We start from the raw sequence: 14,705 nt of genomic DNA, 5'->3' as shown, positions 1-14,705 counted from the left end.
AACCAGCTTCCGCTGGGATCAAACTCAGATTGTGAGCAGAGGGCTCCGACTGCAGTACTGCAGCTTTACCACTCTGCGCCTCGGGGCTTTATTCAGCATGCCTTTATTCAGATGTAGTAATAACAACCCAAACCACTGTAATGAAACACCTGAATACTGAAATAATTCCTTATGGTTGATTCTTGGGGTATTTCCTATGATGTGATTCTTTAATGGGATTTTTTGAGGACGATGTTGTAATATTATTTGTATATTTATAAGCAGTTGTATATTTATAAGTAGACATTTAGATACATTTTCATACCTGGTATATGATTTTCATAACAGACCAGATGAACATATAAAATAGAAAAAAATACTATATACAATATACATTTCATATAATTTATTTCAGTGTTTATGCATTTCATTACAGTGCTTTTGGTTGTTATTACTGACTTTGTATATACACTTTTATCCAGATGTAAACAGAGATTGTCAACCGAAGCCACCAGTCTTGTCTCGGTCCCAAAGCCAGGCTGAAGCCTGACTGAAAAACATCTGCCCCTTTTAAATCATTTTGGCCTCTTTCACAAAAGAGGAAGAAAGATCAAGAATATTAATGAGGCATGCTCTTCGACTCATTTCTGATCCTCACTTCTGCTCACTTACAATAATACTTACCAGGCTCACAACGGTCACAACAGTTTTCTCCTGATTGGTACTTGCCCTGTGGACATGCAACATCTCGTTTAGAAATATTTCTCACTGCAGAAAATTTGTTATGCACTCTGTGTATCAAGGGATCAGAATCGTTGTCTTGACGTGCTCCAGCGCCAGTTGATTCAAATGCCTGCGGAGGGGGAATGAGAGAAAAACATGGTAACTACTAGAGTGTATTGTTACTGTGTCCATTTGGCATAGGGCAGGGGTGTCGAACTTATTTGTCATGAGGGTTAGGTCTGACATAAATGAGACGTTATTGGGCCAGGCCATGTGTGTAACTATTTAAGATTAGGTAGCAGAGATATAAACTTTATAAAGGACACAAGACAAATACAATTAAAGATTTTTTTTTAAAAAAAAAATTAAAGCATGCTTAAAACATTAGCACTTCTTGGTCTTAAAGGCACTGTCTTTGTATCTCTCCCATGGGATCCAGGGACCTGGGCAAAGGAAGGTCTGACTCTTTCCTTCCTTCCCCAGGGGACCAGGAGGGGGAGGAGCCTCAGCCAATAGAAGGAAGAAAGGCTTGGCTCAGTAGCTCTACTGTACAACTGGGAGAGCCTGGCAAAGCAAGCTCTGCCTCCCCCTCTTCTTCACCAAGGGAGGAGCCTCAGCCAATGGAGAAAACAGAGGTTTTACTCTTTAGCTCCTGTACAATTAAGCAAGTCTGGCAAAGCAAGCTGTGATGCAGAAGGAAGCAAGAGAGAGGGAGAAGGAAGCAGATGACAGCCAGTTGCTTGGGGCCCTGATAGGAGCACTCTGGGGGCCTGGTTCAGCCTTCGGGCTGCATGTTTGACACTCCTGGAATAGGGTTTGACACTCCTGGCATAGGGTTTGACCTGTTTGCTCTATGTAGAGAAATGAAGAGCACTGCTGGCATTTAATGGCATATACAATGTTAGAAAGGATAAATGGACACAAATCTGACATCAAGAATCACAAAACTAAGAACCTGTAGGAGAACATTTCAGCCTCCCAGGACACTCAAGTGGGGGACCTCAAAGTAGCTATTTTATTGTAAAGGAATTTTAGAAACAGACTGGAATGGGATACTGCTGAATTAAAAGTTATTACAACAATCCGGACAATGGAGCTCCCAGGGCTTAACAGAGATACTGGGTTTTTATCCCACTACACAGGCTAACTCACTCAGTCCTCACTTAGACCAAGAATTAAACTTTGTTGGTTTTAAAGATGCCATGGGATTCAAATTTAGTTCTCACATCTGTGCTTAACTCTTTTATTATATGTATGCTAATTTGCTTCTATTATAGGTTTAACTAGCTGCATTAATCCAATCTTAGTTATACTTATTGCTCAGTTACTTATGCATCTTAACTCTAATTAGCCCTTCCTGGCAACTAACCTCCCTCCTCTACCTGTATGAAATCGGTTTTAATGTACTTGAAAAAGTGTGCATCTACACAAGTTAAATCACTGAGTTCTCACTTATACTCAGAGTTAAACATTCTTGGTCTGAAAGGTACAACGCAAAGTTAGTTCTCACATCTGTTTGTTAACTCTTTTATTTGCATGTTAATTTGCTGCTATTCACAAGTCTTACCAACTGCTTAAATCCAATCTTAGCTATACTTATTGCTCAGTTACTTATGCATCTTGAATCTAACTAGCCCTTCCTGGCAACTAAACCCCAACCCCACCTATACGTAATGCTTGAGGAAATCTTTTCAATGCATCTGAAGTTGTGCATGCACATGGAAACTTATAACCAGAATTAAACTTCATTGGTCTTAAAGGTGTCGCTGGACTCAAACGTTGTTCTGTTCCTCCAAATCAACAAGGCTACCCACCTGAATCAATGCTTTTTTTAAAAAAAGATGCTGTTTTTCTCACTGGTTAATTTAATTTAATTTTTAGATTTATAGCCTACCCTATCCCACAAGCGGGCTCAGGGCAGCTTACAACAATAAAACAACAGAGTTAAAATAATACCATAAAAACAGAAATTATAAAATAGGAGCAGCAGGATATATTAATATGTTAATATATATATATATATATATATATATATATATATATATATATATATATATATATATATATATATATATATATGGTATAGTGGCTAAGAATGTCACACTAGGAGCTGGGAGACCCAGGTTCAAATCCCCACTCTGCAATGGAAGCTTGCTTGGTGACCTTGGACCAGTCACACGTTCTCAACTTGACCTACTTCACAAAGTTTTTGTGAGGATAAAACTGAGGAGAGAAGAATGATACAAGCTGCTTTGGGTCCCTCCACTGGAGAGAAAAATGGGGGATAAATGAATAAATGTTATAGTCAGTTCTGTATTTATTTGTATCATAAGCCTTGCTGAATGCCTCCACCATGGCAGAGATATATCCATTTTTACTATAAATCGCCAAGAGGGTCTTTTGTCATTGTTTATTGTATCAGTCCGTGTCCTTTAGTAACTCTAGACCTGGCTTTGCTAGCCCTCCCTCCTGCCCACTATCACTATCTCTTTCCAGTACCAAGCACAAGTATTAGTCTGCCTAGTCTCTGAAGGAGCCAAGGTCAGTGTCTGGTTCCCAGGGGATTATGTCTGCACCTGCTTTGAGAGAATGGGAATGTAACTGTGGAGGGGAGGGATGGACAGTTTGGCACCTTTTGCTTTGAAATGTAACGGTTAACCCAAGGTATATGAAGGGATGTGTTCCCGCCATTGTCAGTTTTCGCAAGGAGCCTCTTGTCCTGAGGTTTCAGGATCTCAATAAAAACTCTTAAATGATTTATGAGTATGTGTTAGCTGAAAGTCTGGGGACTTGACATAAATAAATAGACAAATTTCCTATTCCAAAATCTGTAGCTACGGTAGCACCACAAGTCTCTTAGCCATTCCTTCCACGCTGACACCGAGGGCTACTGGATTATAGCCAGCTGACAAGATAAGCTGCAGAAACTGTAGCAAACCCTCCCATCAGTCAACTATCTGTGCTACTGTAAGAATGCAGAAAGCTTGCCATAACAAAAAACACCCTCTACCCAATTCAGCTTCTTAATGCAAAAAGGAAATGACTGCATTTACGACAATGCATGTACACACTACAGTTTGTTACTTAATTTCCTGTAAACCTTCAACTATAATAATGAAAAATTCACAACTTACTCAGAAAATTTAGTGATTTTTTTTTCAGTGTGGTACTTGCTAATTTACTTCCCAAAATCGATACCTTTGCCTTTCGGTTTCTTTGCAGCACACCTGTTACAGAATGCATTCTAGAAAAGGAAGCAACTGAGAACAATGTTCTAAGCTGCTTCCAGATGGGAATGATTCTCCACATCGCTTTTATTGCCACCATTCACAGTGGCAATGCAGCAACTTTCCCCCCTACTTTCCTTGCCTTGGTCTCCCACAGCCAACATTTTTCCCCTCCCATCACTAGAGGGCATTTTTGGACATTTGAAAAAAATGGCCATTAATATATTGGTTAAAGTGTCAGACTAGGATATGAGAAGACCCAAGTTTGAATCTCTATTCTGCTATGGAAGCTTGCTGGGTGACCTTGGGCCAGTTAAACAGTTTCAGCTTAACTCTACAGGGCTGTTGGACAAAGTGAAGAGTCCAGTGACACCTTTAAGACCAACAAAGTTTTATTCAAGGTATGAGCTTTCATGTACATGCATACTTCCTTAGTTTCCATCTACCTAAGGAAGTGTGCATGCACACAAAAGCTCATACCTAGAATAAAACTTTGTTGGTCACTTTGTTCTATTGCTTCAGAGCAGCATGGCTGCCCACCTGGATTTACAGGGCTGTTGCAAGGATAACATGAGAGGCAAACTATGTACGCCACTTTGGTTCCCTGCTGGGGAAATAGTGGGGTATTAATGAAGGAAACACAACAAGAATTTAGCCCTTCCAGCCTTTCAAACTTAAATGAGAGATTGCATTTTTAATGTTCCCCATGTGTAAAACTCCATGTATGTCAGGAACTAGCGTATTGGAAAGACTTTCTCCCTGATGTGCTCGGTTTATTTCCATGCACACAACTTTTCACATTTTAATTTAAATATATATATATATTTCAAAAAACCAAACCAAGGAAAAACAGCCTTCTGTCCAAAGATCATGCGATCTAGCAAAGGCAGCACAAATACTTTCAGTATAAAATTAGTCATAGGTACTTTTTTTCAGTTTTGATTTCAACAACAGATGTGTAAGGTAACTAGTTCTTGGAATTTCCCTGTGCTAAATCTGTAAAACAACTTTTTTAAAAAAAAAGTCAAAAAGATTAGTTTTGATAAACAACCATCTCTTTAAGTAAAAAACCTCTTGTTCCCTCTGGTAAAGAGAGGTTTGAGCCGTGCAGAATATGAAAAGCTCGCTCCACTCAAACTAGCTGCTGAATTTCCATTTTTTTAAAAAATCTGCTCCACACTTTGCATTTTGTTCATATGAGCTACTAAGAGTTCAGCTTAAGAGTTCACCTCAAGCTCCGGAGTCACAAGAAAAACAATCGCTGTCGTATTTGCAAGCAGCAGACTTGAGGAAGTTACTTCAGAGGCTGCATCTGACTTACAGTTTCCCCAGGTCAAAAGTGGCTTTCCTTATGACAAGCCTCTGACCTCTTCTTTTCCTGGACATGCTACCCTGTCGGAATTGTGCGTTTGTTCCCCATGCCGTGACCGGCGGCATCCAGATAGCTCAGCAACAGTTTGAGTTAACAGCCGTGTTCGGAACTTCTTTGAGCTCCCTCCACCTCTCAACAGCCTTCACAGCTCCCTGGATTCCAAAGCGCAGGGAAGGAGATCGTCCCTGAGTATGAGTGGGACGTCGGGAAGAAGCTGTGTAAACCAATATACTTACAGGAAGACAGGCGAGAAGGGGGACGAGCAGCAGCGCCTGCCACATCTTGCCTCCAGGCCAGCTCGTTAGCAGAAGCCTAACGAAAGCGAAAGGTTAACAACGCTGTGGAGAAGCTCCATCCTGGGTGGGAGGGACGCAGTGTCAATAACTGCGACGGCTGCACACGAAAGAGCGGCAGCACACCCCTGCTCCTCCAAGGCAGGAGAATGCTCGTGATTGGATAGGCGCTCTCGCCTTTTAGGGAGTTATTCTTGCGCTGAATCCAGTGTGGCTGAAGGCGAGTAGGTTTTCTTAATGTAACGGAGGAGGAGAAGATTGGATTTATATCATGCCCGTCACTGCCTGAAGAAGTCTCAGAGCAGTTTACAATCTCCTTTCCCTTCACCTTCTCACAACAGACACCCTGAGCAGTGTTCCCTCTAAGCTGAGTTAGTGTGAGCTAACTCACAGATTTTTAGCCTCCAGCTCACACACTTTTGTCTTAGCTCAGGAAAAATGGCCCCAGAACACAATGATTTATTCAGTAGCTCACAACTTTAATACCAGTAGCTCACAAAGTAGAAGCTTTGTTCACAAGACTCTGCAGCTTAGAAGGGACGTTGCTAGTTGTGAGGTAGGTGGAGCTGAGAGAGCTCTGACAGAAACTGCTCTTGAGTGGAATAGCTCTGCAAGAACTTGTGGCTGACTCAAGGTCACATCAGCAGGTGCATGTGGAGGAGTGGGAAATCAAACGGTCCCCCCAAATAAGAGTCCATGAAGATGTGTGACCAAAATCTTATCTTGATTCTAAAATGGAACTGACGTGAGAAGAATCTTTCCATGCTTTGACTTTTTGCTACTGACCTTTTTTAATTTCTGAGTTTTGTATCTGTGTGCTTTGTCTCAGTTTAATTTATTTTCTCGTATTTTAACTTCTGTACATTACCAATGTGCTTGTGTTCATTGATAAAACACTACAAAGAACCAGTCTTCATGTATACCGCTGCCATCAATGATATCGCCCCCCGACGCCCTCTTCGTCGCCATACTAAATCAGCTCCATGGTATACCCTGGAGCTAAAGACAATGAAACGGCAACTTAGTCTAGAGCAAGTGTGGCGGAGATCTTATGACAAGGAGTCTAGAACTTCTTATAGAGTGTTTATGAAAGCCTATGAGAAGGCAGTGAAGTTCGCTAAGAAGGAATTCTATGCAGCCTCCATTGCATCTGCAAAGTCGTGCCCGGCCCAATTATTTAGGACAATTTGATCACTGACTACAGTGCGTACAGGCAATTCAAAAGCTAGACAATTGGATATCGGCTGTGAGGCTTTTGCAACCTATTTTGCAGATAAGATCTCGACCCTCCGCCAAAACCTCCCAGCCACAGTTGGTACAGTATGGGAACTAGAAGCCCATTGCCTGTCTTCAGGTTTTATATTGGACCACTTCAGCCGTCTTAATCAGGAAGATGTGAACAGGATCTTGGCTGCAGTGAAGCCGACCACGTGTCGGCTTAACCCATGTCCATCCTGGCTTATTAAGGCAGGTGGTGAGGGTATTCAGGGCTCTTTAGCTGGTATTATTAATCTGCCCTTGGAAACAGGGACTTTTTTGGCTAAACTTAAAGAGTCAGTGGTCCATCCGCTTTTGAAAAAGCCAACTTTGGACCCGATGGTCCTGGCCAATTACTGCCCAGTCTCAAATTTACCATTTCTGGGTAATTGAGAAAGCAGTTTCAAGCTTACCTGGAGGATACCTTGACCCTTGATCCCTTCCAGTCTGGCTTCTGTCCTGGTCATGGGGTGGATACTGCCCTGGTTGCCCTCACAGATGACCTTAGACGACATCTGGATCAAGGCAGGTCAGCACTGCTATTGCTGTTAGATCTCTCAGCAGCGTTTGACACAGTCGATTATGATCTAACGACCCACTGCCTTGCCAATATTGGAGTTCAAGGGGTAGCCTTGTAATGGCTGTCCTCCTTTCTCCACAGTCGGGGACAAAGGGTGGCAATTGATGAGCAGACCTCTTTGACACCCACTTGAATGTGGTGTGCCACAGGGATGTTTAACATTTATATGTGCCCCCTTGATGTCACCAATGATGTTTAACATTTATATGTGCCCCCTTGCCCAGATTGTTTGAGGTTTAGTGCTGGGTTGTCACCAATATGCAGATGACACCCAGCTCTATCTGTTGATGGATGGCCAGCCAGACACCACCCCAGACTACCTGACCAGGGCCTTAGAAGCCATGGCTGGATGGCTGCAATTAAGCCAGCTGAAGCTCAGTCCAACTAAGATGGAGGTCCTGTACCTGGATTGGAGGGGATTAGGATCGGGCATCCGACTTCCCACCCTAGATGGTGCCCCTTTGGTGCCAGCTCAGCAGGTGAGGAGTCTAGGGGCGATACTGGATGCCTCCCTTTCCATGGTTTTCCCAAATGCTCTAGCCATTTGGAAGGGGAAAACTCTATGGTACCATAGAGCTTTCCCTCCCAAATGACTAGAGCATCCAGGAAAACCATAGTTTTCCCGGAAATACCTAGAGTAAGCGACGTTGCCGGCACAATGACATCACTTCTGGGTGACATCATTGTGCCTGCGACGTTGGGGGAGGTTCCCTCCGCCAGCCTAATGTGGGCCAATGGGTTGGGAACCTCTCAGGCGGGGGATTCCCTGCCCAGACTGGAGGCTTGGCAGCCCTTGTTCTACCCCCCAAATGCCTTTAAAGGTGCCAAAGCAAACCTCTGCCATGACTATTATGACAGTTGAAAAGGCATGCAGGAGGCAAACAGGATTGCATGGTGCCTCTGCACTGTGGGGCCCATCAAGTTCAGGCCCTCACAGCCATTTTTAAATTGCTAAATTGTTGTCGAACTTGGCATTGGCGGGTACAGGTTGTCCTGTGCTAGCCTGTGTCTGCCCATAACATGTAGTTTGGCTCTGTGCCCCTGACTATGAATGTGAGGTGGGAAGCAACCAGTGACTGGGCTTTTTCAGTAGTGGCACATCTCAGTTGTGTAATGCCTTTCTCCTTGAGACTTGCCTGTGTACCTGTGTTACTCTTTGTTTAGGTGCCAGGCCAAAATGTTTCTGTTCAATCAGACCTTTCATTAAGGAGGTGCTCTAACACCATTTTATAATCCATTTTCAAAAATGTCAAAACTGTTGTTTTTAGTGCTGCTGAGTTATCTCTCTTTGTGCCAGACTGGATTCATTAATTAATAACTTTTAAATATTTTATGTATTTATTTTGTAGGCTGCCTCAGGCTGGCTAAGATGACAAAATTTCTCTAAATAAATAAATACGCTTTCTCTCCAGCCACCCTGGTGGTCAATAGGCATATTATTCACAATAGCAAAACAGGTAAAGGATAGCAAGCCAGCCCAAGGAACAAGCTACCTTCATAGCACTTAGTTTCATGCTTAATCAAGCAAAATTTGATGTTGATGTTTTAAACTGCAGGGACTCAGTTCTTTTGGAAGTTCTCTCATGGAAGCTCCGTTGAAAGGAATGGGGGAGAAAGTGCCTGCTCTTGCATTATTCCTTCCTTGCAGAATGGATTGGATCCAAATTCTATAATGCCTTTCAGGAAGGCAAATTCTTATGCTTGTGATGTGCAGCGGTCTGATAAATATTTTTTCTACAAAGAAAGCCCTGTGTGAAACAATGGTGAAGCCAAGGGGTGTGGCCTAATATGCAAATAGTGTTTCAAAGATGTGGAAATTAGGAGAGTGGGAAATCCTACAGAATTGCCATAAACTGGATTTGACTTATGAACATATGAAGCTGCCTTATATTGAATCAGACCCTTGGTCCATCAAAGTCAGTATTGTCTTCTCAGACTGGCAGTGGCTCTTCAAGGTCTCAAGCTGAGGTTTTTCACACCTATTTACCTGGACCCTTTTTTGGAGATGCCAGATTGAACCTGGGACCTTCTGCTTCCCAAGCAGATGCTCTACCACTGAGCCACCATCCCTCCCCACTTTTCACTACCAATGTGGTTCCATTAGATGGCCTCATAAGTCACCCCGCAGTGTACTTAAGTACACAAAAAGGGCCGTGGACTTTGGCAAACTGATTGGTTTAGCAGGCCACAATCTGCTTTGTCAAGAATGGTACATAAATAAATGACACATGATATTCATAGTGGGTGCTGTGTTGTGTTTTAGTGACGTTCACATATCTTTTTGGACACTGGTAAATCATCATACAAAAGAAATCTTAATAGATACATTCATGTAAATATTACTTTGGATAGTAAACATCTTTGTAAAACATTGCAGATCCAAGTATGTCGATGTAATCTTCTCTCTCTCTCTCTCTGCACGTTATCCAAAATATAAAGAAGTAAAAGCTGCAGAAACTGCACATGGCCGGCACTCTACAAAATACAGAATTGAAAACATGACAATTCCTATTACATCAGTGCCACTTCAGTAACAAGCCCAGGACAATCAAAACAGGAAAACAGGGGAATAAAATCAAATTTAAAGTATCCTGAAAATGATAAAATCAGTGAAACTGCTCACAGTAGAACAAGCCTGTTTCCCATATAGGCTTCCCTTTGGCTGGAAAAGCAATTTGGCTTGATGCCTGAGAATGCTCCCAGCCAATCACTGCAATGTTAACCATAAATGTAAATGTATTTCTGTCTCAAAGTCGACTACTCAGATTCTTTATTTTAGCCATGAGAATTCCCTTCTCTCTCAGTGCTGTACTCTGTCCGTGTTCTCTCAGTCATTGTATGCAGTGAGTTCTGTTCAAAAGTTCTTAAGTAATTTCTACTCGAGAGTAACTTTAGGGTTGCATTAAAATTCCCTGTCCCTTTAACAGACGCTTAATGTGTGGGATGGAAAACTTAAACTGTTTTCGCACACAGCTTACCTCGCAGTCACAATCCTGTTCCCTCCACAGCATCTGTCAGATTTCCCACCATCTGCTCCGGAGTTACAGGAAGTGCCACGGCTTTTGCATAGCAAACGTAAACTGGGTTTTAGCGGTTAAGTTTGCTACGCAAAAGTTGCGGCACTTCCTGTAACTTCAGCGCAGATGGTGGGAAATCCGACCAGACGCTACGGAGGGAACAGGATTGTGACTGCGAGGTAAGCTGTGTGCGAAAACGGTCTGAAGTTTTTCACGGTACGGAGGTAAATAACATCACCTAGTAAACAGCGTTCCACTGAGCTTCTATTATTTTTTAACTTTATTTATATCCCACCTTTTTTGCCAATGTGGACCCAAAGCACCTTAAGTTGTTATTCTCTCCTTCATTTAATCCTTACAACAGCCCTGTGAGGTAGTTTAAGCTGAGAGTGTGTGACTGGCTCAAGGTCACCCAGTAAGCTTCCACTGAAGAGTGGGAATTTGAACCTGAGTATCCCAGACTCTAAGACCCTTTCTGCATACACAGCTTACTTCTTATTTTCAGTGAAGTCAATTGGGATTTACCCAAATGGGAATGCTGTGCCTGCATTCTGCACCCCCCCCTCTGATTTCTATTGAGAATTGTGATGTATAGATTCTGCAAACCAATGAGAAAACACGGGTAGTGTTGTGGGTGAATTTACTGTGAGGTAGCCATTACTGTTCTCCCCCCTGCCCCATTTACCAGTAGTCAAGGAGCTTAGCACTAATCTGGGATTTCTGGAGGGAAAAAAAATCACTGACAGGCGCTGCTTTAAAAGTTTAGTGAGAGGAGAAGCCGACCACTTGGCTGGAGAGGAGGCGGTTCATGAGGGGAGAGGTAGAGACATTAGTGCTTTGCAGCCTGAGTCCCTCCTGCCATTGTTATTTAGAAATGAGATGACAAAAGGGGAAAATCAAATGTTGAGATGAACCAGACTTTTTTTTTTCTAGACTGATGCCTTTTCCAATTTTTTGTTGACTTACAGCAACCCCATGGGGTTATCAAAGCTAGAGGCATTCAGAGGTGGGTTGCCAATGCCTGCCTCCACATCATGGCTCTGGTATTCCTTGGAGGTCTCCCATCCATGGCTGACCCTGATTCAGCTAGCCTGGGCCATCCAGGTCAGGATGCCTTTTCCAATACACAAACCATAATTCTCAAGATGTAGTGCAAGAACACTCATTCACATAGTACTGACAATCCACTTTAAGACAATTTAGAATGACCATATTCCTGAGTGTTCAAGATGCCTGCTTGCTGTTTGTGTTAGCGTTGCCATGTCCATCCTGGCAACTGGTAGGGGATTGGGGGGGGGGGGGGCTTAGCAGGAGAAAGAGAAAGGCCCAGGTCATGTTGCTGACATCACATAGGAAATGATGTCATCATTCTATGATGTTGCTGTGATGCTCTGGTTTGGGGATAAAAACTCTATGGTAAAAATGGCTTCTATTATAGAGTTTCTGCCCAAATCATCACCCGGGTGTTGCTGATGTGATGATGTTACTTCCTGCATGATGTGGCCTAGGCCTTCTGCTTTCTCCTGGCAAGCCCCTGCAGCCAGCTGACTGGTGGGGGGGGCACAGCCCTAATTTGTGTTCAGATTATGGTGTCTCAGAGCTTCTTCAGTGGATATGGAGCTGTGCTACTATTGTATAGTGGGTTCTATGCACTGAAGAGGCAAGGTGGAAGTGATAACAGGCTCTTTATTAAGTACAGCATAGTAGGTGGCTGCACTACAAGACTGGGAACTAGGTCAATGGGGCCAAATTTATATACATCCCTGGGTTTCCATGCAAGCACATTATTAGGTCATTCAAACCAGCAAGGCTTTGAGATTTGGATCCTGTAGCCCATTGTTCCCAAGTCCCCAAGCTCAGTCTTTATGGCTCCAATGAGCCAGGCAGGAATACCCAAGGTCTTCACTTGAGTCCACATACATAACAGCTACATAAACAATAAAGAGAACTGTAGTGAGAAATGGTGATATTTGTGATTGGCAGTTTTTTCACTTTCTGCTTCCAACTGCAGTCTTCTATACTCACCAAAATTTTGCCTCTGAGCACCCCTAGTAGTGGAGGGATGATGAATTTTGGTGACATTGTCCTCCTCCTCCTTGTCTGTGAGCGAAGATGCTTTCCATGAACAGAAAGGGAAGCTGGAGATCCAAATTGATGCAATTACAGTAGTGGGAAATCACTGTTTTATTTTCTTCCTTGCCATTGCTGATGCTTCAGGACCATCTCTTCCTCTGTCTCAGTTGATTCCATCATTCAGTGAATGTCATGATGTTATTGAAGGCAATCAAAGTGAGCTAGAGTCAAAGCTCTTTTCATCAGACACAGTAGAACAGTAGAACAGACCAATAGAACAGACGTGGAGATCTGGACTGATCACATGCAAAACATTAGTGAGTCCAGACTACATTGCCTCTTATTTAATCAACCAAGTGAACCTACGTTGTGGTAAGGGATCAAGATCACTCAATGGATGGAGTGCTTTCTCCATTCATTAGCCCTTTTCAGACATGACATTCATTTGAACTGGGTGCCCTCCAGCCATGTATTTCTGAAATGTATTTTTCATAAAATAATGCATGTGCATGGAAAATGCATGCATTGTCCAATCTGCAGTGTGCATATTGGCTGCATCATATGGTCTTGATATATGTGGTCAGCAGGCTTCCAGTTTGAGTGGATGTGATGTCTGAAGTGGTCTCTTGCCTCTTGTGGTGAGCTTTGCACCTTTTACCCTTTAAGAGAGGTAGTACAGCACTGTGGAAACAACCCCCTCTCCCCTAAGCATCTGTTCTTATCAAGCTAATATACATTGCACCTTTGCTTCCTTTATAAGTGTTCTTTACACCATGCCTCCTGCCTTCTAACTAGAGTGAAAGGACTCAGATCTCCACTTCTGTTCTACTGTTTGATGAAATGAACTCTTGTTGGTCTTCAAGATGCTAACTGAATTCAAATCTGCCTCTCCACTGTCCTGGACCCTGGCTCCCTTTCTGTTTCACAGTGCCCCGTGAAAAAATAATTAAACTACATGTCCGAAAGTCACTAAAACAAAGGTGTGTCCCCCCCACCCCCCGTAGAATGTTCATGAAGTCCTGACCAAAATTCCTTCTAAGCTGCAGAGTCTTGTGAGTAAAAACGCTACTTTGTGAGCTACTGGCATTAAAGTTGTGAGCTACTGCATAAATTATTGTGCTCTGGAGTCAATTTTCCTGAGCTAAGCCAAAAATGTGTGAGCTGGAGGCTAAAAAATGTGTGAGCTAGCTCATGCTAACTCAGCTCAGAGGGAACACTGGTCCTGACATAGCTTTGTTGACTTCAAAGTGAAGTTCATTTCCACTTCCGGTTTGCTTTTTTACTTGCCCAACTGGGGCTGCCTCCCTTCCTGTCAGAGAGACTGTATAACTCTTTACGCTTCAAATTTGCGCTTTGTGGGCACAGTAGGTGCTCTGGCAACCACAATGAATTAGCAGAGTATCTTAGTCTTGCTTCCCTGCCCCCCCCCCCAACCTGTTCTGTTTCTTGTAAGAGAGTTTAAAAGTCTCCCCTGTGAGCTGTAGTGAAGAAGATCAGTTTGGAAATCCTGCTGCTGATTGCAAAAGGAAATAACTTATGATCAAAAGGGAGAAGAGACATTTTTATAGCAAGATTCAGCAAAATGCCGTGAACTAACTTGCCTTTTAAAGAAGAGCCATGCTTTCATCCAGAAGTAAACACAAGACTGCTGTTTTAAAAACTGTAGAGCTCCATGTATACAAACCGTGTTTACTATAATAATTATAAATAATGACAATGCAGAAATGGATGTCTGTGTTTTATCCAAAGCTATCAGGTAGATGCTGTCAGATGTACTTCAGATCTCTTACCCAACCTTCCTGAGTCTTCAGTGGCCCCTTTGTGGATTCCTTTGAGCCCCATGGTGGGGTCTCCCATTGCTGTTAGATATATAATGACTACTGTGAGAAAAACAGCTGGAGAGAGATGAGGTGCTTTTAAGAAAGTTAAATGTAAAGTAGGGTTGCCATCCTCAAGGTGGGGCCTGGAGATCTCCTGCTCTTACAGCTGATCTCCAGCTGACAGCTCCCCTGGAGAAAATGGCTGCTTTGAAGAGTGGACTCTATGGCATTGTACCATGCTAGGCCCCTCCCCTCCTCAAACCTCACCCTCTCCCAGATCCACCCCCAAAGTTTCCAGGTATTTTCCAGCACAGACCTGACAATTCTAACATAAAGTAAAAGTAAAGTCCTCCCTCCCATGCTC

At 43.0% G+C, this 14,705-nt stretch overlaps 1 protein-coding gene across 1 annotated transcript in view; it reads right to left on the bottom strand.

Moving 5' to 3' along the window:
* FAS (Fas cell surface death receptor) overlaps positions 1 to 5,680 on the bottom strand; it is a 30,431-nt gene extending 24,751 nt beyond the window's left edge. The window contains exons 1-2 of the mRNA XM_060242652.1: positions 5,538 to 5,680; positions 664 to 832 (exon numbers count right to left, since the gene is read on the bottom strand). Of these exons, the coding sequence (XP_060098635.1) occupies positions 664 to 832; positions 5,538 to 5,582 (214 nt within the window). The 5' untranslated portion in view covers positions 5,583 to 5,680. The remainder of the gene's footprint in view (positions 1 to 663; positions 833 to 5,537) is intronic.
* Between the last annotated feature and the right edge of the window lie 9,025 nt (positions 5,681 to 14,705).

The sequence above is a fragment of the Heteronotia binoei genome, chromosome 6, assembly GCF_032191835.1.
Source record: "Heteronotia binoei isolate CCM8104 ecotype False Entrance Well chromosome 6, APGP_CSIRO_Hbin_v1, whole genome shotgun sequence".
Taxonomy (NCBI): Eukaryota; Metazoa; Chordata; class Lepidosauria; order Squamata; family Gekkonidae; genus Heteronotia; species Heteronotia binoei.
Note: the sequence above shows the minus strand (reverse complement) of the source record. Positions and strands in the feature narration are given on the sequence as shown.